This window comes from Equus przewalskii, chromosome 1 (assembly GCF_037783145.1).
Source record: "Equus przewalskii isolate Varuska chromosome 1, EquPr2, whole genome shotgun sequence".
Lineage (NCBI taxonomy): Eukaryota > Metazoa > Chordata > Mammalia > Perissodactyla > Equidae > Equus > Equus przewalskii.
The window spans coordinates 136,781,743-136,799,199 of NC_091831.1; the positions used below are offsets into that span (position 1 = coordinate 136,781,743).

Here is a 17,457-nt window from a genome sequence, read left to right on the forward strand (position 1 = left end):
TGACAAATAACTAAAAGGTAATTTTTGTAAGCAGACTTTGCACAACAGAGAAACAAGACTAAACTGCATTGCCATTTTGTACTGGAACCTAAAGAAAGCTGAACTCAGCTTAACAGGTAGTGTGATGACCAGTCAGTCCTCATGGAACCATGAAAAAGAATCTTTTTCAGAGTTGAAGGCAGTCTGGGAGTGCACTAAGTGACAACAGCTGGGATCCTCACTCAAGACGTCCACCAATACCACGACTCTGCTACTCTCACCATTTCTGCTTTTCCTTCCAAGCATCCTTTCTCTTCCTTCACTGACAGCTGACTTCTCCTTCAACCCTGGTTATCTCTGGGCTTCTGTTTACACATCATTTTGATTTGTTCTTTTGTATCACTTACTACAGCCACATCCAAACTTGAAAGCTTTCAATGCCTATTCTCCTTGTCAATTGTCTCCTCCTCTGGATTTCTCAGTCTAGTTCCAGAGAGCAAATGTAGGTTTTTTTTTTCATTAGGGTACCTCAACAGGGACTGTGAGAGGAGGAATTTAATCCCGGAATGACTTGTGAATGGGGCAGGCACAGTGATTAACCAGTCTGAGACCCATGTTTAGTTTTGTACATATTGCTTTCCCAATTATATCTTTATGGCCCCAACTTTGCATAGTCCTCAGCATATATCGAATATTCAATAAAAAGTTGTTAAAGTTAAATCAGAATGTTAGTGAAAAAATTATGAATGAAACAGGAAATAAAAGAATGGAATAAAAATCTTTAAGTTAAAAGAAAGAATTAAGTATTTGTCCTTCCTTTTCTGTACTTATTTCAGGGTAGCTGAGTACATAGCTCTACTTGTTGAAGGGAAGTACTCCTTTACAGACAAATTCTGATGAATAAATGTTGAAGGAATAACAGCAAAAAACCAAAGTTTTGCAATCTCTAATGGAATTACTGATTCTGAAGTGATTATAAGTAAATGAAAGCATTAGAGGAGAGGTCAATAGAAAACTTCGGAATGAAAGGGTTAGGCTGTTAGCACTCATCAATCTTAGCATCACTACAGGTGGAACAACTAGATTTAGTGTGACCTCTGATGTGATGGAGTATGAAGTACACAGAGTCTCCTGTGAGGTATTCTTTACAAAAAATAATAAAAGGAACCTGAAAGTTAGCTTCAAGAGCTAATGTTCAACTATGGAGAGTATCGAATATGGAAGAACAAGCTAAATATAACAAACAAGCAAGCAGAATACAGATCTAAAAAGTGAACCACTCTGAAGGACGTTGAACATGTCTTCTTTATGAAGTCAGTGGCATGGATAAAAGAAAAATGAAGGGAGCTGAACTAGAATGAAAGAGGCTTATGATATAATCACCATGTTAGCGTGTGGACTTTATTTGGATCCTGATTTCAACAAACCAAATATAAAAAGGCATTTTTTTAAAAAAGAAACAGTGGCATTTGACTATGGAACAGGAAATACACAATAACAAGCCATTACTATTAATGTTATTACTTGTGATAATGGCATTGTGATCTGCAACAAAATAGCCATCATTTTTAGAGATGAATACTGAAGTACATGGGGATGAAATGCTATAATGTCTGAGATTTGCTTAAGATAACTCAGCAAAGAAAAACAAAATTAAAGCTCAAGAGTATAGATAAATAAAATATGACAAAAATCTTGGAAATTGTTCAATTTGAGTGATGGATACACAGTTCCATTGTATAGTCTCTTTACTTTTTAATATGATAAACACTTCTGTAACAATTTTTTAAATATAAAAATAATTTAGGGAAGCCACAGTGCAAACAAAGAAATCAATAGCTTTAATACTTTGAATAGCATTAGTTCCAAAACAGAAGGAACAAGATGTAAATCCCTGATCCAAGTATCTTAAACCCAATCTTCTCACTGCAGCAGATGAAATATACTACCTTTTAAAACGTACAATTTCAAATAACGTTCTGGCTCATCTTACAGCCTTGCAAAAATAAAAGCAGCGTACTTTATCCTTGCAAATGTAATAGATTTTTGAAAATTGGTCCATTTTCTACTTAACACATCGGATCCTTTCTGATACATACTCTTAGCTCAGGGAGAAAATAAATTGAGCCTTCACTATATGTATACTTTTGGAGGAAACCAAAAGAAATTACAGACCGTAATAAAATACATGCAAACACAGGATCATAGAATAGATGAAACATATTTCTGCTTATATTTTGGCCAGCATTACAAAAACAAAATAATTTAATGTCACAATAATTTAAATGAACTGAAAGGAAAATTTTATAACTATTTAAGAAGAAATAAGATTTCTTGCTTTCAAGCAAGTAGTAGACCTTGCTTACATCATACATTTAGTTGACGTCAGTCTAAATACTTTCACATCTAAGTATACAATTGCCTACTGCATTTAAAATTCATGGGAGTCACACAGATAGCCAAATCTCTATAGATCCACATATAACTTACTATGTACTTTCTTGTTTTTTTTTTAACTATATTCTCCCTTAAATTTATACTTCCTCCTGAATTCATCTCAATTAATGGTGCCCCCATAAATACAGCATCTTCATTGTCTGTCCCATCTTCCTTAACACTCTACTCAATGCAGTTAGTTTAAAAGATCTCTTGATTTATCTCCTTAATATTTCTCTAATCTGACCCTACCTCTCCACCATCTTATACAAAGCCCTCCTATCTTCTCAATGGATTACTGCTGTAGCCACTTAAGCGTTACCTCTACTTACAAAGTAAAGAAAATGATAAAGAATAGAGAAGAAACCAATTTACTTTAAAACCAAAAGCAATATAAAGATTTAATGAAACCCAAACCTGGGTTTTTTTTACAAGACAAATACAATTTATAAATGTCTAGCCAGTCAGACAAGAGAAAAGAGAGAAGATACAAAATATCAATCCTAAGGATGAGAGAGGAGGAAAAGACTTCAGATTTTATAGATATTAAAAGGATGAAAAGAGAATGTCATGAGCAGCTATATGATAGCAAATTCAACCACTTAAATGGAAAAATTCATTGAAAGATACAAACTACAAAAGCTCAATGAAGAACAAGTAGGTTTGGGAGGGACCCAGATATAACATAGGAGGCTCCTGAACTTCCCTCCACCCACTGATGCACTGAATGTATAATGACACATGGAGGAATTCCCTCTGAGGGAAATCCAGAAACTAGCTGAGTGACTCCTACACATAGAGTGAATGAGAAAACACCCACATCAAAATGGGTAGGAAAAGCTGAGACACAGTCTTGCTATAAACCCCACCCCTGGCACAGCATCACACAGCCAGGAGGGAACCCCCAACTCCCAGGTCTCCCTGAGGAATGAAGCGTTTTGATTGCACACCTACTGCTCCAACTTTTAAGATTCCCACCTGAGTAATGCGCCCCTGAAAAAGCTAGCTCTGAAAGCCAACAGAGCTTTTGTCCACAAGACTCACAGGACTATAGCAAATAAAGCAGTTTTTAGTAGGTGTGCAAGCACTCCCTGTGGCTATTGCCTCAAGGTTCAGGCCAGAAAGAGCAGGAAAAACAGTTCATCTTCCAGACTACATACTTTACAAGCTGCTGCCTGAGGGTCTGGCTTCTAATTTAGCATGCATGTAGGGGCAGCTGAGATTCTCCCCAGAGCCTGGGGGAGCCTGTGGGCACTTACCCTGCTTTCTCCCTCTGGCTTGCTCCAACAATAAAGCCAAATCACTAATATCTCCCTGAAAGGAGATTGTTCACACATTTAGTGCCCCACCTTTTACGGCTTCCATGCAAGGGGTGGGTCCCCAAATCACCTACCTCTGATAGCCAATGGGGCTTGCATTCACAAGTCCTATAGGACTATAGCAAATGAAGCAGCAGGTTTTCAGCAGGTGCAAGAGCACCCTATGTGACCAGCCCCCCCAACTGGCTATATAACTGGGCTCAGTACAGAGGGAGCAAGCAAAAATGCCCATCTTCCAGTTTCTCTTTGGAAGGGGCTTAACTACATGCTTTTCCAGCTGTTGCCTGAGGGTCTGACTTCTAATTAGCTTGCATCTAGATGCTGACTGCTATCCTCCTGACAGGCCTTGGTACATCCTCAAATACAAGAGCCACTAAGAACTAAGACAGAGGCTTGGATAAGCATAAAGATTTGAGAGACAACCAGGAGCTTGGGTTGGGCTGATTGATGAGACTAGTCTGTCAGGACTGGGAGAGGTGGCTCTTTTATCTAATGTGCAGAAACCAACATAGAGAGTCAAGGAAAATGAAGCAACAAAGGAACATGTTTTAAAGGAAACAACAAGATAAATTACCATAAACTGATCTTAATGAAATGGAGATAAGTGATTTACCCAATAGAAAGTTCAAAATAATGGTCATAAAGATGCTCACTGAGGTCAGGAGAGCAATGCATGAACAAAGCGAGAATTTCAACAAAGAGATAGAAAATATGAAAGACAGAGAGAATCTTAAAAGCAGCAAGAGAAAAGCAACTTGCTACATATAAGGGAGTCCCCATAAGACTGTCAGTGGACTTTTCAGCAGGAAAGGAGGGATGTGGGTCCCAGAAGGGAGTGGGATGATATATTCAAAATGCTGAAAGAAAAAAACTGCCAACTGAGAATGCTCTTCGGCAAAGCTGTCCTTCAGAATTGAAGGAGATATAAAGAGTTTTCCAGACAAACAAAAGCTGAAAAAGTTCACCACGACTAGACTGATTGATATGTGGATCAATAGATCAACGTAACGGAAAGTACAGATTCAGACTCTAGCACACACAGTTAATTGATTTTTGACAAAGTTGCCCAAGTAATTCAATTGAGAAAGGATAATTTTTCTAACAAGTGGAGTTGGAAAGATTAGATAAACTTATGAAAAAAAATTCCAAAGAATCTTCAACTCCATATCAAACCATATACCAAAATTAACTTGAAATGAATCATAGACCTCAACATAAGACATCTAGAAGAAAACTGTGGTTGTAAGTTGACTGTGGGTGTTGCAAAGATTTCTTAAATAGGACACAATAGTCCAAATAATAAAAGAAAACAATCAATAAAATTGGACCACTCCATCAAAATTAGAAAAGAAAAAGTCTCTTCAAAGACACAAGTAAGAAAATGAAAAAGAAAAACAAACTGGGAGAAAATATTGCTTCTATATCTGACAGCAGGCCTTTATTTAGTATATGTAACAAACCATTATGGCTCAATAATAAGAAGATAAACATCCCAATTTGGAAATGGCAAAAAGATTTGAACAGATATTTCACCAAAGAAGATATATGAGTTGAAATAAGCACATGAAAAGATGGTCAACATCAGTAATTAGGAAAGTGCAAATTAAAACCACAATGAAATAACGCTATATACTTATTTGAATGGCTAAAATTAGATGTCTAATTGTGCCAAATGTTGGCAGTATACAACCATTTTGTAAAGTATTTTGGCAGTTTTAAGAATTGTTAAACATGTTAAATATGCCCCAAGGGAAACGAAGGAATATGTCTATGCAAAAACTGGCAAACAAATATTTATTGCAATCTAATCTGGAAAAAATCCAAATGTTGACCCTCATCCTAAGCCATGAATGAATAAATATTTTGTGGTATATCTATATAGTAGAATATTACTCAGAAATAAAAAGACGCAAAATGTTGATACACAGAACAACCTGGATGAATCTCAAAATAGTTGTAATGAGCGAAAGAAATCAGAGAAAAGAATGTACATAGTACATAATTCCTTCATATAAAAGGATAAGATTTCCAAACCAATTTATAGTATCATAAAGCAGACCAGTGGCTTCCTGGGGTAGGTTAAGAAGGCACATGGAAACTTATTGGGTTGATGGATAATATCCTCATTATCTTGATTGTGGTGAGGGTTTTGTGGCTAGATACACATGTCAAAACTAATCAAATTATATACTGTAAACATGTGCCATTTTATTGTATTCAGTTATACCTCAATAAATCTGTTAAAAAGAGAGAGAAAGACCCACACCTAAAGATCTAAAAATACTCTACTTCATAGTTTTCAGTTTCAATGAAATGGTGAAATTTCTACAAGCATCTAGAAAGGCCTTTCATGAAAAAGAATTTTAAAAATGCGAATAAATATTGCTCAAGGAAATACTCTAGTATATCAAATAATCAATGGAGTAGGACAGAGAAAACAGATACCAACTATATATATGGATTTAGCTTAATTTATTCATTTATTCAACCAATATATATGCCTGGATATATACTAGTGTACAAAATAAAACAAATCCCTCTCCTCATGTTTACATTCTACAATTACTATAAATTTTTATCAAATTTGAATAAGTAAAAGCTTACAATGATTTTTCAAAGTCATAAAACTTTATTCAATAAATTATATCGATAAATCTCGATTATTGAAAGATATATGTCCTATATTTTTAAATCATTTGTTCACTTGCCATTGCCTTCAAAATAAAACCAAAACATGTTTTAGCCTGACATGTCCTTCACAAATTGGCCTGTGCCCTCATACGTCAGTGTATATAGAACATGAGGGATGCTCTATTGACAGTGCAGGCTTCTGTGCCAGCTTCAGATTTTGACTTCATAGATTTGGGATGGAGCTCAGAATCTGCATACTCAACTAGCAGCCCATGTGACCCTCACCCGAGTGGTCTGGATTTTTCTACTTTGTGAAACACTGTGCTAGCTTAACTAACTGATGAGTTAATTAGTGAAACCTAAATGTGATGACACATTGTACAAATAAAGGAACAGATGTGATTGAAAATCTCACGAAATTATACAAACGCAACATTGGCTACCAAGACCATACCTTACTGTCCAAATGAGTTTATTTAAAACATAGATTTAATTAAATGAGAAGCAAAATGTAAAGATCCTTAGAAAGCAAAAATAATTTTGAAAATATCCTCAAAATCTGAGTGAATACAATCATAAAACATAGATTCCAAGTAGAGGGAAGGCATTCAGGGTTTTTAGGGCTAGGTTTTAACAGAAGAAAAGTGACTGTAAACTCTGAAATTAAAAACAAAACTAAAAAGCACAACAAAGACATTTCTCTCCTTTCTGTGTGTTACCGTTCATTCTTATACTTAGTACATTTAATTTAGTTCATAATTTAATTTTTGCCATAACTAAATGTATTTCCTTTAATACAGTTACAAAAAGTCAACTAAAATCTTTGTATATCTTTGGTATAGGATTAAAGATAATTCTGGGAAACTTTAATTTATTCCATGGTTTTATAATATATCTTTTACTACTCATATCCTGATTTTTTATATTTGGTAAAGGTAAAAAATTTCTTTGATTAAAAATACAATCCTTTCATATTACTTTTTTTTTTCTTTGAGGAAGATTAGCCCTGAGCTAACATCTGCCAGCAAACCTCCTCTTTTTGCTGAGGAAGATTGGCCATGAGCTAACATCTGTGCCCATTTTCCTCTATTTTATATGTGGGACGTCTGCCACAGCATGGCTTGATAAGCAGTGCATAGGTCCAAGCCCAGGATCTGCACCATCCAACCGCAGGCCGATGAAGTGGAGTGTGCAAACTTAACCACTATGCCACCAGGCCGGCCCCTCAAATAACTTTTAATTAGCATTGCTCAGCAGACGTTTGTTTTCATTCAATAGTCATTTATCAAATGGCCTATCCTAGCCCAAGGACACAGTCTTGAAACAAGTTGTTGATCTCCTTATCTTTAGGAAATCTACTCTGTCTTCAAGAAAGTTCCAAAGAATGAATGAGAAAACATATCTATTTCACAAAGCTACCCAGGATGAGTTGAGCACATGTCATGTATTAAAAGATCTAGTCCTGGGCTATCAGAAGAGAATAAAAGAGCAAAGTCTCTACAGATGGTCGTCAGGAGACAGTCTGCCATCAGGCAGGAGAAGTGGCTATAAGGGGAAGAGGGAGAAGACAGTGGAAAGGCAAACCTAATGATGCTCTCAGGGATGCACATCAAAGAGAAGAGCATTTGCTCCACAATTAGGAGGAATTTGGGGCATGTGAAATGGGTGGCTAAGAAGCAGGAAAGGATGAAAATTGAGATACTTAAATTTATTTCTTCTGTAGTTAGAATTTCAATCGAATTCAACATAAGCTTTTTGACCCTATCTTGACCAGTTTAGAGAGTGAAAAATAATGAAACAAGATGTCCATAGTAAGTCTGAATCGACTCGATGTTCCACTTCATGGTTTGTCTATTTCTGCTATCGCAGCTGCCCACAGCATTTTAGGTATTACCAATATGTCAGGATACCCTCTCCCTAAGCCAGATTGCAAGTGCCTGGTTGGCAGAATCAGCTGTTATTTTGCTTTTATAGCCCTCAACATGTGGGCATGAAGTAAATCCTAACTGTAGAACATTAAAGCTGGATTGGATCTAGGAAATTATCTAGTAATATGTCCTTATTTTACATATGAGAAAACTAAGACCCAGGGAAATTAGACGATTTGCCCAAGGTCTCATAGCTAGTGGCATTTTGATAAGTTGATGATTTTAGACTTTTCTAGTGTCTGTTCTTCTAGAACAGACGCTGATTTTTAATCCATCTGTCTTGACTACCTGCTTATAATTTGTAAATTCTATGCATGCATGGAGGCATAGGCTTGAGAAAATGGACTTGTTCTATTAAATATCGCATCGTTTGTTAAATCCAGGATACACAAATATTTTTAAAGAGATTTTTTTTGGGCAAATCTTTATTATTAAAAAGTCACAATGCAGCATATTTAATACTAGTTTAGCATTCTTTTTAGTTTTGAGGGGAGTGCATTTTTTTCTTTTGAGACAATGGGATAGTTATGAAAGGAACCAGAGAAAAGAGGAAACTTTTCTGCCTCAAATAATAATAAATCTTGGGAAATGTTTGTCTCTATATCCAAAGAATCTCATTCAATGGGGCTTACATTAAAAATTCTTAATATCACCAAATTTATGGTTACTGATAAAAGTAGAAAAATACAGCTTTCTACAGTTTAATTTTGGAAAACTTTGTCATTGTCATGAGCCATGCTTCAAATATTTTATGTTTTCTTAACTTTAGTGAAATAAAATCTATTCACTTCCAAAACAGTGTACTTACTGATTCAGCACAGGTGTGTAGGCAGTTTTATCCTCATCAATAATAGTGACCATCAGTGTAATAAGTTGGGGCCAAAAATCCAAATTCTTGGTGGTTGGTCCCTGATCTTCCCGAGGAATGTCCTGTTTCTTACTCTGCTCACAAGGTCACGCAACATGCAAAAGAAAAGGTTAAATAGTATGACTTTAGTTAGATGTCACTGTCAAACAGGAGGATCAGAGAAAAGTGGTTATGGAAAAACTCTTAGATCATGTGTTCCAAAGCTATTAAATTCAAGTTTCCTTTTTTCACTGAACAGCATCCCATAGGATAAAGTCACAATGGCCGGGCTTGTATTTCTAAATGCTTTGGTCCTGGAATGGAGGTATCTCTTCCTCCGACTAGTACAGGTCATGATCTTAGGAATTATTATTGTAGAAATCATCCCTTTAGTGTAGCTTCTTCCAAGGAGAGGTTGAATTCTGTGTGTGCAAAGGTGTGTGTGTGTGAAGTTTATCCCGCCTAAATATTTTGTCCAAGGTCACTTTGGTAGTAAGTGGGCAGAACCCAAGTCTGCCTGGTTACGAAGTTGGTACTGTTAAATTCTATAGTATATACACGCTACACGAATGGCCTGGAACTCTCTTGTTCCACCCAAAAATGTATCTAGTTAACTAAACCTTTGTAAATCTATCTTTCTTTTGTGTATTTGTGTGTTTAAGTCATGTTTGATTCCTTCTCAATTTACCGCACTGAATGAATTCTCCAACTCTTACCTCTAGAAAGATAGTGTTGCCTGGGAAGATCTAAATTTACATTCAGATTAACAGAGCACAATAACAATCTTAAATGTTTCACATATATACTTCAAACTCAACACAATTCTTTCAGACATACAGATAAGCTATTCTGGTTATTTTGTTTAATGAGTATTCTTCTTAGAGCTCTTCTTTTACATTTACTGTTTTAAATTAGGAAAAAAGGTAAAGGCAGAGACAATTTTCACTCAAGTATACAAATAAGTGGGAGGTATATGGCTTCTCCGACTATTTTTGCTAAATTATTTACAAGCTTATAGGTCCAGGATACCCGAACACTTTAAATTGTGGCTTAGGAAATTCTTGGGCTCTCTGATATAAAAGGTGGATTAGATTTTATTTGGCCCAATCTATCGCTATATCCAACTACCACATCTTATCCAAAGATCAGTCACTCTCTGCTGAATGGCTGTATGCATATCTTCTAATGCTTCCCAAGACATGTAATCAGATTTGGATGAGTCATTACCCTATTATTGTTCTTACTTATGTTAAAATACATCACTGTATTGAATCCACTTACTATTAGAGACCTCCATACACAGACTATAATGTACCTTTAGGGACATGTATTTTCCTAGGGTACTTCCAAGCACTGCTGATTTATTTTTATGCTCAAAATGCAACAGATATTAAAAGTTGGAGAGCTAAATTAAAATAGACAAAAATTAGTGGCGGGCACAAATTATTTCAAGTTGCCAGAATGAACTATAAGCCATCTCCAAAGGATCTTAAGAACCTTGTATATCTGGTCCCTGAGAACCACTTGAAACTTCTTGCCGGGCTTCCTCTTTCAATTCCTGAGGTACATCAAGGCACATCAGAAAATTTTTAAGGGGAAAAAGGCAGCAATTCAGGCTTACAACTATTTAGACTTCCTACTTTTAAGTTACATTTTCTATTGAAATGTCTCCTTCTTTTGTGAACAGGACTTCATTATTGTCACAATAATGTTATTATTTAGTCATTACATTAAGCTCAATACATTTCCCTCTCTATCTTATTTAGAAATCCTGAGGATCTGGTGAGTTGTGCAGGTTGTAAATAAAATTGCTTCTGATGGCCTCAGTGAACTATATTAGAATACTATCATTAATCATCATGATGTGTACCTAGCCACACTATATGTCTAACTTATTTCAAGTAATGTGACTAAATGAAAGGAAATGACTATAGGTGATATGTCTAACATCACAGTCACTTATCATCATTCTGCAAAGAGTGATATGGAAAGGAGGAGAGACTAACGTAGTTGGACTATGCATTGATTCCAAAGTTCTTAGCTGTCACAAATAATACTTCCATTACTCTTTTTTATGACATCAGAGGATTAAAGAGGGTCCATTTTTTGCATCAAATTCTGTATGTTGCATCAGAACAAATCAAACTGGATGCTGAATCATTAAGTTTGTACATACCACACAATAATATCATAAATTAGGCTTTCCCTATTTTACTAGTGCATTTTAAAAGACTGTATGTTTAAAACGATGGGGTATAATCACGCCTATTAGAACATTTGCCCGATTTCCTAAGAATTAAATTTTTCTAAGTAACACTTTATTAATATCCTAGAAGTCTCACTAGGGCAGCTGACCTTATGGATGGAAAAATTAAGATAATGGTAGTAGAAATTTAGGAAGCTAATAATAAGTACATTAATATTTACTGAAACCATTATGAATTAATATTTATCATAATAAAATATATATTTTATAATATATACTTATATATAAGTATAATACATAATTATAAACTCATTAATAACATAAAAATACAATAAGTTTATAAAACTGTGACTTAGTAGTTCAATTTTAATTATGGTTGTTATTATTATAGTGACAAATTAATTTTGTTAGTAGATTACTGAAGAAGGAAACTTGAAGGAAAGTCTATGAGAGTATAATAGGGAAAGGAGTTTTTGAAAATGGAAAGTTGCAAGGGCGTAGGATCAGCTGAAAAAAGTTTCCAATAGTCGTGTTTATAAAGGATATTCCCCCTACAGAGAAGCTTATATGCACAAGCTAAAAAGACGTACAGTATACTTTCATAATATCAATTAAGAAAATATGAAGATATTCCATGAAGAAGAGATCAGTATATAGAGAATATTACGTGCCAAAAAAAAAAAAAAAACCACTGAAATAACATGCAACACTTCTAAGATTACTATAAAATATTTCTGTGGCATTCCACGTTTTTGTGCAGTAAGCATGTAATTTTGAAATGCCTTGTCTAAAGAGTAGGCCAGACAAGGGTTGTGGCAAGATATTTGGTAGAGAAATACAAAGATGAGATGTTTAAATGCAAAAGCATATGACAGATGCATACTTGGAGAATTACTAGTAATACGACGCTACAAGCTTTTGATAAAGTGTTTCTCTAACATAAGTTGTACTAGATGTTAGTGAGTTTCCCACACACATACACACACATGACTCATACTTAAACAAGTTAAGAAAATGTTTGCTTAAACAAAGTTAAATAGGTATTTCCAAACTTCTTTGAGTAATATGCTAATGTGCATTGTGATTCTCTAAGACAGTGGTTCTCAAACTTTAGTGGATATCAACATTGCTGGGAAGGCTTGTTAAAACATAGATTGCTGGGACCTACCCCCAGAGTGTCTGATTCAGTAGGTCTAGGGTGAGGCCTGAGAATATGCATATATAATGATGTCTCAAGTAATGCTGGTAGTGATGGTTCAGAGGGCAGTTTGAGAACCACTGCTCTGAGAGCTAACACTGTTGCATTAGTTTCTCCAATGTATTTGAACTGGATAAAGCCCTTTACTCTCATTCTATTGTCCATACTCTATCTTGCAAAACTTTCCACAGAATAAATGTGCCTCTGAACATACTTTGGGAAACAAAAGTCTAGAGAGATCAATGCAGTTAAAATCCTGAAGGACCTGTGTATCCTCTTAAGGAAACTGCACTTAAACCAAACTTGATGAGGATCATTAAAAATTTTAAATATGGAATTATTTAATGATATTTATGTTTTAAACAACTTGGCAGTAGCAGGAAGTTTAACAAAATTAAACTTATGAAATAGTTAATAAGGAAAATTGATAGAACTCATTGCCTAGTTAGTGAGAAAGAAGAGAGGCAGAAATCAAGTGGAATTATCCAGAAGGTAATTAGGTAGATTATTCTCGAGTTTAAAAAGCATTCTGGACTACTGATGTAGACAGAAGAATTCCGGGGTATATATGGAAGCTGAAATTATGGAGTAAATAAGAGTACTCAAAGAGAGGGAGGAGAATTCATAGCCACAGGCAAAACCTTGGGGAAAAATTCTAAAGAAAAAGAAAAAATTATGAAAGAGAAGCACAGATAGGGGAGTGAGGCCCCTGTTGAAATGAGAGAGAATGGGATCTGGAGTATATGTGGGAGGATTAGCCTCAAACATAAATGAAGAACATGGCTTCTCCTGTTCTTCAAGTCAAGTGATAAAGAGTCTTGCAGATAAGTCTTGTTGATGGTGAGAAAGGATAGCTAGGAATTTCCATCCTGAGAGAGGAGGAAGAGTAAGTAGTAAAGGTTTGAAATAGCCTTTGCCAGGAATGAGAGAGAGCGCCTTGAGTCGGGTGAATCATGGCACTGCCAGGTAGCTTGGGAGCTCTACTGAGGGTGGGTTCCTGAACTTATAATGACACTACTCTGGATCATTATGCGTTTTCTCCAGTACTGGATTTAGAAGTCGAGAGAACAGAGTGTTGGATTTGTTATTGGAGTGCAATGAAATTAGAAAAGGAGAAAGAGATTTGAGTGTTTGACAAGACTGGTCAAAGTGCTGGAAAAAATATACATGTTGATCCAGAGAAAGGAAGAAGAGAAATGAGAGGGAAGATGGAGAAATAGATCTAGAGGGAGTAGGGAGTGAGAAAGGGAGAGGGCAGCAGACTGTGGTAGCAGGATATTAGTGTCTAGGCATTCAGCCTGTGCGAGTGGGAAGCAGGAATGGAAATTAAGTGAAGGGCTCTAGAACTGAGCTCTAGAAGAGCCAAGGAAAGTGATTCCTCAGGTAAGGTAATGAAGCTTGATATCTCTGAAAAGAGCTTACAGAATTTGTGTGTAAGTAGGTGACTGCTGCGTGTGCACGTGAAACGGTTTTAGTTCAAGGCCCAGGTAAGCAAAGATTAAACATGTTGGCAACAAGGTTTATTGATGTTAGGAATCTGAAAAATTGAGATGTTAGGAATCTGGAAAATGGCATGGATATAAAGACGTAAAAAAGAAAATGAGATACAGATGAACCTGAATATTTAAAAAGAATTAAGTTTTAAAATGTGATGATAAAAAAGACTGGCAAAACAAATTAGCATCAAACCATTAACTAGACAGTGCTTACATAAGATGTTGGCTACTGCCTCTGACTCTGAGTTGGCTGCTGACCTCCTCATACTTCTGAGATAAGGAAATCTTAACCTGGTAGTTCACAGGTTAGAAAAATGGGAACACTGTCAGTGGTTTTGGAAGCAGAACATAAAGTTTCAGACGCTTAGGGGATCTCAGATCCTTGTGAACAGCGTTGTGGACATTTTATCAGCTGGGAGAATGGAGGACATTTGTACTACCCTACCTACACTTAGACAGGTTGAGAGAATTTCTTTGTGTAGGCTTCCCCTCACCCAAGGCAACTGGTGGAACATTCTTGACATCAGTGGAGCCACCCTTCTTGCTTCTCTCTTCCAGATATTGCTGCCTTCTCTTTTCTGTTTTCCACCTCCTCCAAAAGCAGCTGCTGTTCTTCAACTTTAGAGGCTCTACTCAACTCATTCCATGTTCATAAAACCATTAGCCTTGAAGACTAAACACACAAACAAACAATGGCCAGATCATATTTAACAGAAATCTGACCCACAATCTCTGTACCAAGCAGCCCAGGAAGCCAAACCACAACCTCTGCCACCGTCAGCCCAGAATGGTAGGACTTGGTCAATGACTGCCAGTTTCCTTATATTTTGCCCTCATTTCCAACTCAGTACCAACCAGAGAAAGCTAAATATGCTTTCCGAACCAATCTCATAGGATGTCCTTCTTCTAGTTAGCTGACTGCCAGTTTCCCCACGCCAACAAGGTCTAATATATCAGATCTGCAGCCTTCACTGCTTTTCACTATAAAGTTTTCCCACTTCACTGCCTACCTTTGAGGCTTTGCCAAATAAGTGATTTGGCTTCCTTCCTCGCTACAGCAAGATCTTAATAAATATCCTCTGTTTGTTCTTATTTGGGTTGTCTTCATTCATTTCCAAATATCAAAGCCAAATAATATAATCCTCATTTCAGAGATGAAGAAACTGAGGGTTACCTAAATTCTTAACCCCTCTTCTTAACTGAAAACAAAACATGTAGACCACATTTTAAAACTTATAGCCTTGTTTTTTCCTTTATATCCACAACTCCAAGACCAGGTTACATATTTTATAGACACAGGTGACAACCTTTACCTCCCACTAATAATACTAAGCTGATTTTCATTCTGAGTTATATATCTTGAATGAGAAGGAAAGCTTTCAAAGAATAAAGTTATTGATGCTTATGTGAAATACCTACACATTGCCTGAGTTCTTAAGACTTTCACACCTGCTTAGCACTCATTTGCAGTTTGAGAGCTATTGATAAAGAGTCTAGTTCTAAGTTAGTTTCAGTTTGGTTTTCCCCCAGTTTTAGAGCTTTCTTAATTGTCACTGTTTTATCATCAGCGCCCTATTGTCCCAAAAGTTCCTACTAAAGTTACAAGTTAATCTTTACTGTTCATATCACCACAGTTCCTTCTTTGGCTTTTCCCAACTAGCATTGGCTTAATTCCATTTAGTCTGGGGCAGTATGGACAACTAGCCGTAGACATAATAGAAAGATCCAGAGAGTGAAGTTCTCAGCTTTTTACAGACTCCCTACGCTGCTTGCCTAAATAGAAAACCATCAAAATGATACTACAATGTCCAGAGTGACTTTACTAAAATTGCTTATTTTGGTAATCCTGGAAGGCTAAATCCCTGTTTGACTGATTACACTTAAGCAAAATGACATGAATCTGCTTATGTGCGAAGGGGCAGACAGAAAGTTAAAAAAGCAGGATGTGAAAGTATTTTGTGGAGGCTTCCACACCTACCAGAGGAAGAAAATGAAAGCGGAGGATTGTTAAGATGTATTAGCTTTGTGTGAGCAACTTGGTCGCCACACCAGAGAGTTCTACAAACCCTGATTTTTGTCACTCAAACAAAAACAGTCAGCTGGATTCTAGGGTCTTGCACCTGGAGAGAAATAAAGGAGACTGTCCCCAGGCAAGAGAGAAAGAGATACAGAAGTTAAAATCAATACATAAGTAAATGAAAATCTTTTTTGTCTTGCTTCTTCTCAACTTTTGCCAAGAGCTCATAGACCCACTCACATTACTCTCTTTTCTTTGTTCTTTATTTACACTGTGGCACTGAAAAGGCTACAGACAACATCTATTGCAATTTCTGCATTCTACAGATGAGGATATTGAGCCTGATGTAATTTAAAGTAGTCCATCCAAAGTCACATAAGTCATAATTCAAATAATCCAGACCTTGAAAATGTGATGTTCTCAAGAGAGCCTACCTCACTCTACCTCCCTTCTCCTGAAGTTAAAAATTACTCAAGTTAAATAGTCAAAAATAGAGTTGCAATTTCTTTGTTAAGGCATAAAGAAGCAAAATGAGTTGTTGATCAGCAGGATTTATCACCTTTCCTAATAAAAAAAGTGTGAGAGTCATTGCTAAATGAAGGCATTAGTATTTTTAATTGATGACCTAAGAAGCCTCTTTATATATCTTAAGATCTAATATAAACGGGGAATCCTTTTTAAGGTGATGCCAATATTTCTCATTACTTATTTTTTTTGCCTTTGGGAAAGTTCAATTCATCACTTACTTAGACCATTTGCAAGTTCATAACCTTTGATCTACCTACTTCAAAAGTTCATTTCACTATTAGTCTTTAATGCTACTGCCAAAGATGCTTTCTTCTCCCCCAGAATTTTACTGACATATAGCAAGTCATTTAAACTTTGGCCATGAACGGGAGAGATTTTGGGAAGTTAGGCTGGATAAGGCTGGCTGCCTGGAGTCTCTAAGGAGCTGCGTCTTGATTACACACTTAGTGAACAGCCCTTAGTTTTCTGGCCATGTCATGGATCTATCTGAGTTTACTTTCATCACAGACAAATTTGTGTCATCTATGCCTTTCTGGTATAGCTAGGGCAGAGTCTATATTCCAATTGTCATGAGTTACTGTGTAACTGGCTTTTAAAATCCACAGCAAAAGTGCCTTGGGACAATATGAGTTGCAACTTATACAGAGAATCTAAAAGAAAAATACTGAGGAATGAAATTTGAGACTATGTTCAAAGCTGCCACTGACCAGTGATTTTCTTGGTCTGGTCCATGGATCACCTACATCAGAATCACCTGGGTTGCTTATAGAAATATATTTGATTTTAGAGCTCCTGTTGCAGGCCTACTAAAGTAGGTAACTGGAAGTATGGCCTGGGAATTTGGATTTACACATACGGCTCTGCTCGTCTGA

General features: G+C 36.2%; 1 protein-coding gene across 9 annotated transcripts in view; it reads right to left on the minus strand.

Annotated features, from left to right (window-relative positions):
- The window catches only part of UNC13C (unc-13 homolog C), a 585,940-nt gene that overhangs the window by 196,988 nt on the left and 371,495 nt on the right, over window positions 1-17,457 (minus strand). For all 9 annotated transcript variants that reach the window (XM_070579899.1, XM_070579965.1, XM_070579933.1 and 6 more), the window contains one exon: window positions 9,102-9,235. In XM_070579899.1, the coding sequence (XP_070436000.1) occupies window positions 9,102-9,235 (134 nt within the window). The remainder of the gene's footprint in view (window positions 1-9,101; window positions 9,236-17,457) is intronic.